At 44.3% G+C, this 17360-nt stretch overlaps 3 protein-coding genes and 1 non-coding gene across 5 annotated transcripts; all 4 read left to right on the forward strand.

Moving 5' to 3' along the window:
• Positions 1–1810: 1810 nt before the first annotated feature.
• On the forward strand, positions 1811–6217 carry LOC133896797 (trihelix transcription factor ENAP1-like). The gene is made up of 2 exons (XM_062337436.1): positions 1811–3548; positions 5654–6217. The coding sequence occupies exons 1-2, from the start codon at positions 2582–2584 to the stop codon at positions 5662–5664; spliced, it is 978 nt and encodes a 325-aa protein (XP_062193420.1). The 5' UTR covers positions 1811–2581; the 3' UTR covers positions 5665–6217.
• Positions 6218–7028: 811 nt separating this feature from the next.
• Positions 7029–12939, forward strand: LOC133896709 (probable cyclic nucleotide-gated ion channel 14). Its single transcript, XM_062337308.1, has 7 exons — positions 7029–7326; positions 8873–9380; positions 10061–10273; positions 10671–10975; positions 11105–11216; positions 11627–11863; positions 12061–12939. The coding sequence occupies exons 1-7, from the start codon at positions 7271–7273 to the stop codon at positions 12769–12771; spliced, it is 2142 nt and encodes a 713-aa protein (XP_062193292.1). The 5' UTR covers positions 7029–7270; the 3' UTR covers positions 12772–12939.
• Positions 12940–13049: 110 nt separating this feature from the next.
• On the forward strand, positions 13050–14808 carry LOC133896710 (BTB/POZ domain-containing protein At3g05675). 2 transcript variants are annotated; one of them, XM_062337310.1, is made up of 2 exons: positions 13050–13185; positions 13339–14808. In XM_062337310.1, the coding sequence occupies exon 2, from the start codon at positions 13343–13345 to the stop codon at positions 14645–14647; it is 1305 nt and encodes a 434-aa protein (XP_062193294.1). In that variant the 5' UTR covers positions 13050–13185; positions 13339–13342; the 3' UTR covers positions 14648–14808. The 2 variants fall into 2 exon arrangements, with proteins under 2 accessions (XP_062193294.1, XP_062193293.1); XM_062337309.1 differs by having other exon boundaries at positions 13053–13185; positions 13336–14808.
• Positions 14809–15725: 917 nt separating this feature from the next.
• On the forward strand, positions 15726–15798 carry TRNAR-UCU (transfer RNA arginine (anticodon UCU)). Its single transcript has one exon. It is a non-coding gene; the product is annotated as a tRNA-Arg (tRNA).
• The last annotated feature ends 1562 nt before the right edge of the window (positions 15799–17360 follow it).

Consider the following 17360-nt stretch of genomic DNA (forward strand, 5'->3'; position numbering starts at 1 on the left):
GTTACAAAAACTGTGCCTTGCCACAAGAATGTGTGGCAATCTATGGCTAGCATCCATTCATAACTTTGTTTCTCCGCGGACGTGTTTCCAAATTGGTGTCAGAGCTAGCTTCTTCGGGAGACGTTCAGTTGAGCAATGCGCCATTGCTGTCTCGGCAGCAAGCGTGGGCGGCAGCCGGGGGAGGAAGGCGAGGATGGACAGCAGGAGCACGTGACGTCCCCGTCGTGGGCTCCGCACGGCCTCGACGAAACGGTCAGCCCAATGGGCTGCCTTCGAGCACATGCCCCCACCCGCTGGCCGTACGATCGATCTGTAGCGGCCCGGATCGGCATGGGAGCGAGGCAGTTCGCTTGGAAACAGGCACCCGAATACCGGCTCAGATCTGCACGAGAACGGCAATTCACGTTTTTTTGCTCAATTCTCGAGCCAGAAAGCAAGGACATAAAGCATCTCACGTTTTCGTCTCACAGGATGAGGAACCTCCGACAGCAAGTACTTTTTTTTTTCTGTTTGAAACGGGTGTTATACCTGCTCACACTGGGATAACGAAGAAAATTTTATAAGATCCGATTTTATAATAAAACTATCTCTTGTACATAATACTTGTTCCTCTTTCTTATCTCATTTGCACGTGTCAGCTGTTGAATTAAGAAAGTATGATATAAATCAGAGTCTCGTAAAAAACTTTTAGTGAGAAGTCTCATAAAATTTTCTTCCAGGATCATACCCGGGTCGTGAGCTTGGCGCTTGACCGTCACGATCTCGCATGGACCTGCTGCAAAATACTATATTAGAGTATTTCTTATCTACTTTGTAGCAAGGATAATTGCTTTGAATCAGGTACTGTGAACATGGATTACAATCATTATTGTATTGTTCAGGTAAAACATTTTAATTTTACTTGAGTTCAGAACGATTTCCTATTCGTCTATTCCCTAATCACTAAGAACTTCAACTGTCACTTCCTCTAGCTTAGTAGTAACTACCTGCGGATTTTCACTCTGTGACAATCCTTCTCGTAGCAGGCAATCTTACAATTTCTGTTGGGCTCACGTGATTTACCAAAACAAGAACGGGAAATGATCTCCTTTTGTTATGCACACATGATTATTTGTCTACTCCTCCTGTTCCAGTGAAGCAGGCAGGGCTCATCTCACATGCGACCACATGAAAAAGGCAAGACAGACCTGTAGATCTGTAATCTTATCTCTCCCAGTTACAGTATGGCCACGATCCTGATTGAAACAGGCAAGTTTCTTCCAGTGCCGCGAATGGTGGCATGCATGAGCAGCAGCAGCAGCAGTTGGTTGCTGTCCCACCTCAAACGGGTTAACTGCCGCAGCAATGATAGCTGCCAAGGCCAAGGCGATGGCAAAGATGCCGTGCCGCTGCCACGCCACCAACCGCGGCCATGTGGAGACCCAAAGCGAGGTGGGGCGGCGCGGCGCGGCGCTTGGAGGTGCGAGGTCGCCACCAACCACGGGCGGTCGGGCGCCTGCCTGCCGTGGAAAACGAGGGCGCCCCCACTGACTCCCCCCACCCCGCGGCGCGCTGCCAAGAAGCCGCCGCTGATTCGCGACACGAGTTTCTCCCGTGATTTCTTTTCCCCCTTCTCGTTCCCAACCCCCCACCCCGCCCCGGCTCCGCCCAGTTCGCGCCGCGTAGTAGCGGGGCCCCTGGCGGAAGCGGCACGCACGGACCTCCGCGCCCGCGCTGCCCCGGGGCCGGACCCGGTCAGCGCTGGCGTCACGCTCCACTCCGCGCCCCGCCCGGTGCTCGCCGAACCTAATGCGGTCCGACGCGCGCCTCCACTCCCTCTAGCGCCCGGTCCACCGCGGCCGCCTCGCTGACGCCCAGCTGGCGCGCCGGGCGGTGGAAGGGGACGGAGGCGGGCTCCCTCCGGTTCCAGTCTCCCACTTTCAGCCGCTCCCCACCTCGTGCTCTCTCCCTTTCTTTCTCCACGAAGCCGATTCCTACTAAGCCGCAGAGAGAGAGAGAGGCAGAATTCTTTCGCGCATTTCGTAGCTCAGATCCTGCCGCTCCCACCCAGCCATCCTATTCTCTCTAGGTCCTGACTGTTCTTGACGCCCCAATTATCAGCTTGGTTTCCTCTTTCTTGCTGTGATCCTTTTTGTCCACCTTTCTTTGCTTGCTTGTTTAGGACTTGGCATGCAGGCTTCTTTCTGCTGAATTTCTGCTCAAACACGCCATCTGTTGGCACACAAACAGTGAAAAAACATGGCCTTTTTGGTGTAGGAAGGTTTTCATCTCCTAAAATTTCCTTCTTTTGGTCCTTGGCAAAATAGAAGTGTTCTCTCTCTCAATCATTTCTACTCTTCCAGCATCAGACGACCCTTTTTACTACGATCTTTCTGTCTGATCGCTCAAATTTAAGCTTCAAGAAGCTCCTTTTGAGAGAAATTCAGTCTTTGATATAACTGATTAGCTCATGCAGTAGCTTCAGCAAAGATCCCCATGTCACAAACCAAACCCCTTTCGAAACCGTTGCCGATGACATAGCCTTGCTCCAACTGGCCTGTCTGAGCTGCGAAATTTGGTGTTCTTTTTCGGCTGCTGCGCCATGGACGCTCTTCCCGACGCCGACACGGCGCCGTTGGCGGCAGCGCCTCCGCAGAAGCGCGACGAGTGGAGCGAGAGCGGCATCGTGCGGCTGCTCGAGTCCTACGAGGCCAAGTGGCTGCTGCGGAACCGCGCCAAGCTCAAGTGGAGCGACTGGGTCGACATCGCCCGCGAGGTGTCCGCGTATTGCGCTGAGGACGCCGCGGCCACGGGGAAACCCGGCGGCAACAGCGCCAAGACCCCCAACCAATGCAAGAACAAGATCGAGTCGATGAAGAAGCGGTACCGGGCGGAGTCCGCCGCGGTGGCGCGCGCAGGCCCCGCCGCAGCCGGCCCGTCGTGGCGGTTCTTTGTCCGCATGGACGGGCTGCTCAAAGGGCCGGCCGGCTGCTCCAGCCAGGTGCAACAGGCAGAGTTGAGTAACAGTATAGATCTGCGAGCTCCGGCGAAAGTAGAGGTCGAGGTCGATGCAGATTTTGTCGCGCAGTTGCCGGACGCAGGCCCAGGTGCATTCTCTGATCTGGCCAATGGCTCTGTCCCGGAGAAAGCGGAGAAGGTTGACAACAGCGTGCAGAAGGAGAGCAGAGCTGCAGATAGCGATGCTAACGTGAGCTCTCCGAGGAGCAAGGTGGCGAATGAGGACGTCGAGGAGGTGGACAAGGTCTGGGACCTGCCCAAGAAGAGGAAGAGCACAGAGTTTGATATAGCGAAGAGCATCGAGTTGCTGGCTAGCTCATTCTTGAAGATTGAGCACGCCAAAATGGAGATGTATAGGGATACGGAGAGGATGAGGGTTGAGGCTGAGATTAAAAAGGGGGAGATGGAGCTCAAGAGAACAGAGATCATGGCCAAAACACAGTTGCAGATTGCTAAGCTTTTTGCAAAGAGATTGAAGGAGAGCAGTGGCAAGACTGGCGGTAGTTCGTCAGTAAAAAAAGAGGACACCCTTACCAAGAAAGGCGAGAATGGTTAGTGTCAACACAACATCCCTATAAAATGGTTATAATTCTGCAAGAAATTCCTAAAATTCGAGATAATGGGTATATCATGGATATAGACATATAGTATATAGCTTCTCTCTGTCAGAATGCGCCATTTGCTAAGCCTGTTTTTCTGTGTATGTTACTGAATTCATTAATTATGTCAGTTCACTGTCAGAAGTTGATTATTGTGCAAAATTTTAGTACACCTTGAGAGTTCGCGAAGTTGTAGGACTCTAACATTTCCATTTTGCTATGTTGTCTGCTTTTCATTATTCTTAGCTAATTGTTAGCAATCCATTTGTGGATCATAGTTTCTCCAATAAAGACTCAAACTGTTAATACTAAATATGTTCAGCTGATCCACTAAGGCCCCCTTTGGATAGGTTTTTTTTTCTGCCTTTTCCCTGAAAAAGCCAAAAACTATCCAAGAGGTTGACTTTTGGCCTTGGCTTCTGGTGGCTTTTGATTGGCTGAGTAAGCAGTTGTGACTGAAATAAACTAGAAGCTGAGAAGCAGACTGGGAGAAGCTTTTCTAGTTTTTGGTGTGCTGAGACGCTAAAAGTTTATTGTAAAAACCAACAATTAAAATTTAACAACCACAACCGATTCCTCAGCCAGCCAAAAGCTCTAAAGCCACAACATAAGCCTAAATGAGTTGGACAGGGCATATTAAGCCTCTGTAATATGTAAAATTTTAATTGTTGTTATGAGTTCAGATCTTGCCATAGTCCATGGACATATATGCAGATTTAGATATTGTTCTGGGATCATACTTTCTTTACTTGTAAATTGCAATAAGAAGGGATTGATTGCAGATTGATATAGCAGAAGCATGCTATACGTTTAGATTTAGTGCAAGATTTTGATTCAGAATGCAGATATAAAACAAGAATACACTTTTACCTAAAGAAAATGATCTCTTATGTTGCAAATACGTGGCACCTGAAATTACTTCACTACTCAAATATAGCTATAAGTCACTCCATATACATGCTTTAGCACACTTGATCGCTAATGATCTGTATTCAAGTGCATTTCTGACATATTGTTCATCCCCAAAAGTAGAATCTGAAAAAGTGATCTCATCATTGACATACTGTGGATATTGTTTCCTGACTACGTACTGGTGCTATCAAGAGACCGCTTAGATGTGTGTACTCTAGAAAGCATTGCTGTGTAAATAATGGAATGAAAATAATGAAGTGTAGGATTACTTCTTGTTTCATCTGTATTCAGGTGAAGTTTTTAACTTTATAAGAAGAATCCTTCTCTACTATATGTGACCAAGAATCCAAGATTGACCTAATAGAACCTAGAGGCATACTTCTTTTATCATAAATCTGCTTACCTGCTAACCTATATGCAGAATCAGCCATACTTCTTTTATGCTTATCTGCAAGCCCCCTCCTCCCTCTAAACCCTACCTCCTATGCTCCTTTCGCCCAGATCTGTGCCACACATGTCATAAACTTTACTAATCACATTGTGCTAGAGCTATGATGATAAAACAGAAAATAGGGCACCAAGTTCTTGAAGGATTTGCATTCAGAAGTTGAAACTGCCCTGAGTGATTTATGTACTTATATGCTTCTGTATCACGGTATGAAATTTACGGAAAAAAGTGCTGGCACTCCCTGTAGATTGCCTTAATTTTATCTTTTCCATACTATTGATAAATGGGAAGTACCGAGTAGAAGTTGATGCTTATTCTTTTTGGTCCAGTGGGTGTTTACTTCCTAGTATTTTTGCCACGGTTACCTTACACAAGCATCGCTCAATCTACTTAGATTTTATCTGGCTTGTTATGCGGCCTCAATCATATTATTGTGTTGTGTGAGGGAATCGGCATTCCTATATCACAACTCTTTTGCTGTTACATGAATATTCCAATTTCAGTCAGGAGTCTAAAAAGAGTTCAAATTACAGGTGCGCTTTACTTGAAATTTTCTTTTTACATGTGTGCTTGTTTCGTTATCGAACACATTTTGTTGTACCAATAGCAACATAATGAATGGTATAATTGCATTGTTCATCTTACATTGGTTTGCTGTGGCCATTTCTCTTCTCACCTTTGGGGTTGTGAATTTCAGGTTCAGGGTGATGTGCCATGCACTTTGCACAGCAGCTGATTCTGTTCTCAAAGCAGGTCTTAGATGTCCTTGGTATCGCACAGTTCCTGTGCACCAAATGTATGTGTCTGATTGATCCAACCTCACTGTGCGTGGTGAAATAGTTAGCTGTAAAATTGAAGATGCAGTAACGGGAGCAGCGATAGGATTGTTTCCCCCTTAGTGGGATTACAGAAGCAATTTTTGAACCAGTGACTTGCTAGTCCGAAAGTTATCCCCTTCTGTTGCTGAATCTACTTACTGACAAACAACCATCATTTGTATCAGTCCATCTCTATGCTGTGAAGAATTGGAGCTGTCATGTTACCAATGCTGCGATAAACTGTATCGTGTTGTGAATTTTGTCCCCTGATTATGTATTATATTTTTTTTTGGGAGAGTTTAACTTATGTATTATATGCACGAACCAATTCAAAGGTCGGGTCGAAGAAGAAGAAAACTGTTGAAGTATAAACCGACATGTCTTCTTTTGTGAAAAAAATAGAACGGCATGTCTTGTTGTGGCTATATTGAAAAACACATATTCCATCTAGTCATAAAAATATATCGTCTCAGAAAATGTTCATTTAGTTTATAAACCTTAAAATCATATGCGTAGATTTGTCTTTAAAAATACTTTTATAATATCATAAATTTAATATGTTATATTCCATTCGATTATAAATACTTGACACTTGGATCAAGATCCCATCAAATTTTTAAAATTTTAACCGTCAATAATTTCCAAAATATTCAGTCTGGGAATAAAAAAAATTATACGTGTAGATTTATTTTAAAAAATATTTTTATAATATTATATTTTTATTAAATATTATAACTATATTTTGGAAGCTACAGTTTGACCAGATCTTAGATCAAAGCGTCAAGTATTTAAAATCAGATGAAATATAAATATATTCTATTTAAAATTGAAGGGAGTAATTAAAGCTATATATTGAAGACCGTGCCTTATTTAAAATGAATGTATTTATATCTTGATAGAGTACTACATCTGTTTGAAAAATAGATGTCGTTTAATGATGCTCAAGTGACCTTATATAATTTTGTCTCTAATACATGTAAAGGTATTTAGATTTGTTTCTAGAAATAATATTATCATTTGAAGTACTTTAGTACTAGGCAATTTTTGTAACATATAACTAAAAAAGTAACGACTAAAATGAAGGCAATGTGGATGTCCAGAAGGACGGGTGAAAGAGAACGCATGTACAAAAAACAATGGGATTTCTGAGTCATAGAGACACTTGACCCACATGTCAGTGGATGTTTCTCAGCCTGTGTGGATTTTCTGTGTGGCCCAATCTTTTAAGGCAACCCCGGTCACGAACCGGCAGAGGCAGCCTCCAATTGGTCCACCCTCCTCTCTTGCTAGAAAAAACCGCAAAAAAATCGCATTTTTCTGTCGAGGTCTTCGGAGTCGTCAAACTAGAGCCAGTCCTCGAATTCGTCGATCATCGTGGTGGTGATTTGGAACCGGAAGCGCCGCGCTTCCCTTCTGTTCCTCTGATCGGCCTCACTCCAGTTCGGCGCGAGATTTGGTCCGGGGGAGGGAGGGAGAGCAGTGGCGTGGCGGCCGCCATGTTTGGGTCCAGGGTCCAGGGTGAGGTGGAGATGCAGAGGAGGACTAACAACAGGTGCGGTTCGTGATTCCTTATGCGTTTGTTTTGCTCTGTGATGTGGGTTAAGTTCTGGCCTTGTGGATCCCCTGTTGGGATCGAGGAGTAGCAGTTGGAATTTTGCTTGAATTGGGAATTGGGGTTGACTCTGGGTTGCTGTAAGGGGAGAGAAAGGATGGGGGCGGGAAGGTATGGGTTCGGTTTGAGCCTTTGAGGCGAGAGGATGTAGCTTGCGCATTAGGTTCTTTGTTGCCTCGAGGGATTGGAGAAGCACAATTTTAATTTTTGATCCGATTTGGGTTCGGATTCTTGTTGCTGTGCTGGAGATAGAGAGGAGGAATGGATTTAGATTGTAGAGGGAACTGTGTTGGAGGTTATCCCGTCAAGTCTAGAAGAAATGAAGAATGCTTTGGTTCTAGTTTCCTGTTGTACTTGGATTCCATGGTGCCTGTGGACATGCCAGAATCTGATGATAGTTTGTGAAATTGCTAGTAGAAATTGAAAGCTTCACTGTTTTCGTTGGTTCCAGGTTATTTTTTTCATTTCTACGCATAGGTTAAGGCTGTAAATGGAATATTCAGCTTCCTGTGCAAGCTTCTTTGTTTCCTTAATTACCCTGATTTCGCATGCAATTGCACGGTAAATTTGAAAGCAGAATGCTAATCTACATGGTTGGATAAATAGTTATATTTGTTACGCCACTGTAGCATATAGATCTATGTATGATTAATCTACACCGTTTAATCTGGCCCACCAAAATAAGCAGTGTATCCTTCTCTTCTTCTCTCGATTACCAAGAAGAGTTTCTAGGAGTTTTCCATTTTTTACAGGTGTGGGAACTTCGAGCCCTTAAAGGGAAGGAAGTGCATTTAATCAAACCAGTTGTTTATATATATATATACTCCCCCTCTAATAGGTGTTTACAAAGGAGTATGTACATCTTAAAAGTAGTATATACATCTTAGAAAAAAAATATCACTTATAAAGAAGTATATACATCTTAGAAAATAGTATATATACATATCAGAAAGTAGTATATACATCTCAAAAAGTAGTATATACTTCAGTTATAACGGGATCAACTATGAATCGAGCTGGGAGTATATACTCCCAGGAGTACAAACTAGTTAGGAAGTCTTTTCTGTACTCCTGGATGTACATACTCCCTCCTCTAATGGGTGTTCAGAAAGAAATATGTACATTTTTAAAAGTAGTATATATATCTCAGGAAAAAAATATTTTACTTATAAAGAAGTATATACATATCAGAAAGTATACTTCAGTTATAACGGGATCAATTATGGATCGAGCCGGGAGTATGTACTTCCGGCTTCCAGGAGTACATATTATATATATTGTATGTAGCACAATTAACGTATTGGTTATAGCCTAATACGTGGATGCAGATGAAGATGTTTTGTGAAATGCTATGTTCAGATGCTACTTCTGTCATTACCCTCCATTTTTGAAGCACGCGATTTCTCTTTAACGCGTTGATCTTCATGTAGCAGATCATTTGACATTTGTGCAGAATTTGTTTACTAACTTTCTGTACTATTTATAGGATCTTTCCTGATGAGAGACAAAATCAATCTAAGCCACTATATCAAGTTGCAAGGGCCGACAGATTTGGTGCAAATAGAATAGATGCAAAGAACCCTGAGAGGCTTAAGGTGTTCAACGAAGGCAACAAACCATGGCACCGGCGCATCCTAGACCCTGGAGATAGTATTGTACTAACATGGAACAGGGTGTACCTAGTGTCCTGTTTGTTTGCCCTTTTTATCGATCCTTTCTTCTACTACCTTCCATTGGTTAAACAAGAAGAAATTAATGGATCTGCATGTGTTGCCAAAGACCAACGATTGAGCATATATATCACTGTCCTGCGGTCACTTGCTGACTTGTTTTACATGCTGAACATTGCAATCAAGTTTCATACTGCATATGTGGACCCAAAGTCCAGAGTACTTGGAAAGGGAGAGCTCATCGTGGATATAAACAAGATTCAACAAAGATATTTCAGAACTGATTTCATTATAGACGTACTTGCAGCTGTGCCAATTCCACAGGTATCACAATGTAAAGTTGTGGTAATTCTTGCTGCATAATTCAATTGCTTACATTGCATTTCGTTTATTTTGCCATATTTAGTGGTACTATAATTAGTTCTAGTATGTGTCCAACAGCAATAAGGTTTCCAATATTCTTTTGCATTAAATTGATTCATCAGCATCTATGTGACTCAATTTGGTAAGACTCGCTTTGGGGGCCTTTGGGTTGAGCCTATGGGATTATTTCCCTTCATACCAGGTTCTCAAAGGAAGACATCTGTCCAGTGCGGCAGTGTTTCCTATCCTATCTGATTTTGGGCAGTAACCAGACAATAGTAACCAGCCAGATTGTGGCTTAGTAAGGTGGACCGAGTGCTTTCCACCTGGAAGAGCCAAAATACAATTGCTTTTATCTTCCAAAATACAATTGCTTTTATCTTTCAGAAGCCTTATTTCCTTGTCATAGATCATCTGAATTTTGATAACCACTTTAGATCATAAGAAAACATTCAAAGTTTATTAAATTAATTTAGAATTGACAATTCTCTTGGCCAAAATCTTGTAGAACAAGTTTACCTGTGTAACTAAAATTTTCAAATGATGATTATCTCAAATACTGGATAGCCATGACCTAGCTTGTTAGTGCAAAAATTCTACAGTCGTAACTTGAATCTTTTGGGAATGTCTTTGTTTTGCAGGTTACTGTGTGGTTAATTATGCCTGCGATAAAAAGCTCAGATTATAACATCCGGAACACTTCATTTGCTCTCATTATTGTGAGTCAATATATCATAAGAATGTATCTCATTGTCCCTTTAAGCAATCAGATTATCAAAGCCGCTGGAGTTGTTGCAAAGTCAGCCTGGGGAGGAGCAGCATACAATCTTCTGCTCTACATGCTTGCAAGCCATGTAAGTTCATCTCACCTGCTACCTTCAACTTAATGTATATAACTCCTAGGCATGCGAATTGGAATAAAGTTTCAGGAAAGTTTTCAGCTTATGCTTGTATTTGTCCTAACAGATTCGCTTCATATGGGACCTAAAATCGATTCTGTAGTCATGTCATGTTTTCTGACACCTCATCTGCAACAGGAATGGGAGGAACAACATGAGTCTGTCTATCTATTACTATTCTGGAATTTATTTGAATTCAGTCATCGCGATTTGCACTACAAATGTTGTATCAAATAGACATGCATATGAATTCAAAGCAGGAGACTCTCAGTCTATCACTATCATCTTTTCTGCACTTTTGTATAACTGATACTTCAATGATGTTACTTATAACCTGTGCGTATCTCTGCAGATTACTGGTGCAATATACTATCTTCTCTCCATTGAACGGCAGATTACATGTTGGGATCAGCAGTGCCTTGCTGAGTCCAACACTACATCTTGCAACATTAGATTTATAAGTTGTGAGAATACTGGTTCGAACGGTTATCTTGAGTGGCAAAACAATACACAGGTATTCAGCAACTGTGATGCCACTAATAATTCTATACCGTTTAACTATGGAATGTTTTCTAGTGCATTGAGTAAACGCGCTGTCTCAGCTTCATTCCTTGAGAAGTACTTCTTTTGTCTGTGGTGGGGCTTGCTGCAGCTTAGGTAGTGAGATCTATCATGATATTCTGTTACCTTGGGTTCTTTCAATAACCTCCTATATATGGATGGGTTTGTGTCTCTAATACATTTACTAACATTAATATTGTTTTGTTTCTGTTCTCACCTTTTCAGTTCAAGTGGAAATCCTCTTCAGACAAGTGCATTCATCGCAGAGAACACTTTTGCCATAGCAATTGGTGCTCTCAGTCTCATACTCTTTGCTCAGCTGATTGGCAATATGCAGGTAGTGTCATGAAATTCTCTTCTGAACTACAATAAGATGTTTTGAAGCTGATTGTTCATATATCTTATGTTGTCTTACCTAGTTACTCCAAGGATTAGCTTAGCATGAGTTATTGCAAAAAAAAAAAAAAAAAAAAAAATCGAACTAGTTCAGCAATGTTATCATGCTATCAGTTTTGTTGTGCAGAATAAGTGTTATGCTATCATGGATTTTATGTGTTTTGTTCAATGGATGCATCAAGCATATTATGCATTAACTTTCATTTCATGGTTTGAAAATTCTGATCAAAAGAACAGAAAGCTATTACTGTGTCTGTATTCAGTAAGCCATTTCCCACATTGATATAAGCCATTTTCCACCCAATCGATGTCTGATTCAGAGATCACTTCCTTTTCTTTTTCATCTTTTAGACATACCTGCAATCTATCAGTAAAAGGCTTGAAGAGTGGAGGTTGAGGCAAAGGGACATGGATGAGTGGATGAGACATCATCAACTCCCACCTCACCTTCAGGAACGTGTCCGGCGGTTTGTTCAAGTTAAATGGCTTGCGACACGAGGAGTGGAAGAAGAGTCCATCTTGCAAGCTTTGCCTGCTGACATACGTCGGGATGTGCAGCGCCATCTTTGTTTGGACCTTGTTCGACGTGTAAGTTGTGGTTATATTCCCATCCTGCAATTGAATAAGCAGAATTTCTAGTTTTTAAAGGTTCTTGATGGAATATTTACTGTCTTTGGAAGGAAAAGCCAGAATGATGCTCTGTCGCTAATCGCCATTGCTTGTACTGCTTTTCAAAACTTCATATACATTCCCTGGCATGTTTTTTATTCCTTTCAACCATGCAGGTCCCTTTTTTCTCTGAGATGGATAACCAACTTCTTGATGCCATCTGTGAGCGGCTGGTGTCTTTCCTGTGCCCCGAGAATACATACATCTCTCGCGAGGGTGATCCGGTGAACGAGATGCTTTTCATCATACGTGGCAAACTAGAGAGTTCAACAACCAATGGAGGACGTAGCAACTTCTTCAACTCTATCATCCTGCGCCCGGGTGATTTTGCAGGTGAGGAGCTGCTCACATGGGCCCTGCTTCCAAAGACCAATGTCCACTTCCCGCATTCGACAAGGGAGGTGAGGAGCCTCACAGAGGTGGAAGCCTTTGCTCTGAGAGCTGAAGACCTGAAGTTTGTCGCGAACCAGTTCCGAAGGCTTCACAGCAAGAAGCTTCAGCACACATTCCGGTTCTACTCCCACCACTGGAGGACATGGGCCGCCTGCTTCATCCAGGCGGCGTGGCGGCAGCACCAGAGAAGGAAGCTGGCTGAGAGTCTCAGCCGATGGGAGTCATACTCGTGGTGGTCAGAGGATCATCCAACAGCTGATAAACCCACGCCAGAGGGCACCTCGAGCGGCGGCTCAAGGACAATTGCTGAGGGCGCCATTGCCCATATGCATAAGCTCGCATCTGCTTCCAGAAGGTTCCGCACTGAGGACACCGCAATTCGCAAGTTGCAGAAGCCTGACGAGCCCGACTTCTCGGCAGACCATTTCGACTGAACCTGATGCTTTGCTGCTGAAAGTACGTGTTGTAAAATTACAGTCGTTGTATCCTAATGTAATTCTAGTACACAAGAACTTTAGGAGTTGTGAATTGTGATAGTCTGATAGAAAAGGTGTATCATGTAAACCTGAACTTACTAAAGAGTTTTGAAGCTTCAGATGCTTCTGTTTCAGAGGTGCCAATTACTGGAGTCTGGACTCTGTTCAGGCACAGCATTGCAGGCTTGTTGGAGCTCCGAGTGACAAAATGGTTAGCTCTGACGCTGTCCGATCTGAATCAAGAAAGTAACTCTCAAACTCCAGGGCTATTTGCTCTCTTCTGGTCTCTGCCTCCGTCTTGCTCACCCCCCTATCCGCCGCGCCTCCAAGCCCCACCCACCGTCGGCGTCTTCCTCCCTCGCCTTCGCCGCCGTAAGTGAGACTGAAATTAGCTTAGCACCAGCAACGAATTCGTCCTCCTCTTCTTCCGATTGCAGTTTCTTTTGCGTCTTTTCTTGGCAAAGTTATGCTCCGATTGCTGAGCCATGCTGTTCTTGATGGCCGTTTCACTTCCCAATCCAGCAGTGGCATGAGGACGGGGCGGCCCAAGATCGGCGACCGGGCGACGAGCGACGTGGTGGTGCGGCTCCGGACGCCGGAGGGCCGCGACGAGTGGCTCTACTGCCACTCCGCCGTCCTCGCCGCCGGCAGCACCTACTTCGCCGACCGCCTCTCCGACTCCTGGCCGACGTGCCAGATCCTCGGCTCGCGCTACTGCGTCGAGGTCTACTGCCAGGAGCCCGATCTCAGCTCCCACGTCAACGTGCTCCGCCTCCTCTACGCTGCCGAGCCCTGCTCCCGCTTCGGCGTCCGCGGCGCGCTCGGCGTCCTCCAGGCCGCCGTGCACCTCGGCTGCAGCCAGATCACCGCCGCGTGCGCTGGCTACCTCGAGTCCGCCCCCTGGGACGAGGCGGACGAGGAGGAGATACTGAGGGCCGTCCCCTGCCTCGGCCCACAGTATGACTGCATCCTTGCGCGTCTCCGCCCGATTGATCCAGCGCCGGTGACCAGCATCTTCCTCTCGGCCTTCCGGCACGCAACGCGCCCGTCGGCAGCCGGGCCGGCGCGGGAGCTCAAATCTGCAGCTCAGGAGCAGCTGGAGTACATGCTCACCGAAGACGACGACGCGCCATTGCTAGCCCTTGACAACGACAATGTGAAGTCTCAAGTGAAGGATTGTGTTACAGGTTTACTGAGTAGGTTCAGTGATTTCATGAGTTCTATCCTGACGAAAAAAAAGGAGGTGCCTTTAGGCGACTATGGCGAGCTTCAGCAGGAGTTGCTTTCTTATGTTTGTGACGTCTCCTGGGTCTGTCAGGTCTTGAGCAAGCTCGAGATGATGAAGTGCCTCGTTCTCTACTGGGTTGGAGTGTCCTCCGATGTCGTTGAAGCTGTCGAGGCAGTTTGCACGGGGTTCGACTGTCTGAAGACCAGGCTGAAGGTGGTAGAGGTGTCTGCAAAGGTCCTGGAGGCAGTTGCATTTGGCAATATTGTCCTTGCAACTGAGAAGCGTCATCATGCGGTGAATGTTTGGATTGGCTTTGCAGGAAGAACGAAGTCTTTGGTTGATCAGGCTGATCGTGATGATGATGGCAACGCTGAGACACCAAATGTGAACTTGGACAGCGAGGTCTGGCAGGGTCTAGAATCAGCAATTGTTTCGATTGTACTAACACTGCCGTCAAATATTCAAGCTGAGATTTTGTCAGAGTGGCTTCAGTCGAAGCATGTTAGATATCCCGACTTGACAGAGGCTTTTGAAGCCTGGTGTTATAGATCAAAGGTTGCAAAAAGAAGGCTATCTTTCTTGAGCAACATTGATCGGGTATCTTGATTCTGAACTTGTTCAAGCACTCTGTGGAAAATGCCTTCTTTCCCATCTGTATGCCGTGTATAGTTTTTATCAGCAACAAGGTTAGCCGGTAAGGTTCAAGCTGGAGTGGACTCTGAGGCTTATCATAGATAAGATCGATCATCTGCCTTTCACTGAAACAATCATCACGGATTTCCATTATTTTGCTTCCAATTTCATCGATCAGTGTTGTTGTCAGTCTTGCTAGAGGGCCTCCTTATGATCCTACATCGAGCATAGTTGATGAAATGTAAAGGGGTACAGACAGAGTTAAACAAGCCGGGATTGTCAAGATGTATATGTCAATATCTTGCCATATGGATGGACATGTCCAGATGTAGCATCACATACTACCAAGAGGTGGAATGGCACTGGATCTTTTACATGGGTTGCTAGCCGCTCAACATGGGAAAACTGGAGCTGACGCTGGTCGGACTAGTGACCAAAGCAAATCAGTTAATTCACCTGATCTTTTAGGGCAATATAGTTTAAAATGATTGTGCTTTTGACATTCTGATTGGAAGGTGTGCTGATATGTTAATCCTTCCCATTTTCTGGGTTATTTTGGTACCTTATCTGGATTTCGTGATCAGCAGTGGTGATGCTGGAGGAACATGGGCTGTGCAGAAAAGGCTTGATCTTGCTGTGCTGCTGGAATGGGTTACATCTGGTTATTGCTGGAAGTGACAGTATCACAGTACATGATTTGCACCAAACTACCGTAACATCAAGTGATGCTCCCTGAATTGGCACTTTGGTAGGCAGGCAGCTAGACAAGTAGATTACTCACAATCCCATTCTGGGCGCTGTAACAGTCTCAGTGATCAAAAGAGCAGCATTGTGATTAGTAAGCCGATTGTTAATCATGAGAAGCGCCATGTATCCATGTGTATGTATGTCTCTTTTCTTTGCTTTGCATTGCTGCTGAATCACTGCCTATGTGCCCATGTACCGTGTCGTGCTATTATCGACTGTGGTAGAATACTGGGTGGTGAATTAAGGAAGGTAATCCCACTGTTAATCAATGGGTAAAATATGATGACTCCCTATGTCAGTAACAGCGCCCATGGCCTAATGGATAAGGCGTCTGACTTCTAATCAGGCGATTGTGGGTTCGAGTCCCACTGGGCGTGAATCTTTTTATTTATTTATTTTGAAAAATTGCATTTTCATTTTTTTCTTCCTCAGCAAAGGACCATATTTATGTGTATGTGTGTGGTTTACCAGAATTTTTTTTCTTCCTCAGCAAAGGGCCATATTTATGTGTATGTGTGTGGTTTACCAGATCACCGGTGTTTCGCCGATCGTGCTGGGTTGAGTAAGTTTCGTTACAGATGGTAGGATGTGATTTTGTGCGTCTTAGGTTGTCAGGTCAATCCAGCGACAGCAGAGTGGGGTTCTGGGTCTCCATATTCGATGTCGTTGGGGATAGTGGTGCCAACTCTAGTTTACTCTGATTTGAGCGATGGAGTTATTGATGATCGCTCATATTGGAAGATGCGCTATAGAGGTGACTCATTGGTGCTGGACCTTGCGGCTTTTCAAAGTTTGGGCTTCTTCGTTCACATCAGTAGGAGGGATGGTCTTTGCCTTTGTTGTTTCTTGTTTGTCTGTGTCAGCTCGACGGTGGGATGGCGTTGGCTCGGTTGAAGATGGCGTTGAGAGCCTTAATGTGTTTCTTTTCAATTTCGGTGTCGTTTGGGGTCTCTTTGTTAAAGGGGTTGTATTGCTAATCAAAGTTTAATATAATCCTAAGGCCATCTCCAAATGAATCAGCATCTGGCTGCCGTATGCCTGACGATTTGCCGCTCGCCTGCTCCCGTAAAAAGCTCCAACAGAATCGGCGAACTTATTTTTTCACGTCTACAGGGATGCGGGCAGCGTTCGGAGATGGCAAATTTGCCGAAGGAAAACAGCACCCGTATCACTGTGCATAGCGTATGCACATGGGTCCGAGGAGAGGAGAAGAGTAATGGAAAGGAAGAAATAGGGTAACTGTTGGAGGTGAAAAAAATAGAGGATACTATAATAGTGTTAGATGATGCTATAATAATATTAGAGGATGCTATAATAGTGTTATAGAGGATAAATTTTTAGAGTTTCTGTTAAAGATGACTTAACCCCTTCTAAAAAAAATCAGCAAACAAAAGTTACGCGAAGTTGCAAAACACCAACAACACGGCATGCTAGTTTAGCTTCTTCTTCTCAAATTTTTCACGTCAAATGTAGTGAGAGTATATGCAAAAAAAGATTTGACGTACGTATATATGCTTCTAGCCTTGTAGGTACGGTATACATACATACGAAGATTAGATTTGAGGTAGGTACTCACTCTATGGTTAGCTAGTGATACGAGAGCTAATATAAGCACGTAGCCTTCAGTCAGTGTCCAAAATCAAACAAACAATGGATCGGCGATTGATCTGCGAGAGTAGATTAATCGTCCTCGCTGATCAGTCCATCATCTAATAATAATAAGGGCCTTCTCTTCCTCATCACTGCAGTAACGATTAAGCTGGTAATTTCATAACTGATTAGATGCCACGATCGTGTCGATGCCGTCAGTCTCCCCGTGATGTAACTAACCAACTGCAATTAAGCTTAATTAGCCCGTGAGGCTCAGCTGAGTCAGCAGTCAAGGCACTGTACATGCTGTTTGTTTGTCCGTTTGCCGGCTCATCTGGCTCCAACACGT

Source organism: Phragmites australis, chromosome 17, assembly GCF_958298935.1.
Source record: "Phragmites australis chromosome 17, lpPhrAust1.1, whole genome shotgun sequence".
NCBI lineage: Eukaryota > Viridiplantae > Streptophyta > Magnoliopsida > Poales > Poaceae > Phragmites > Phragmites australis.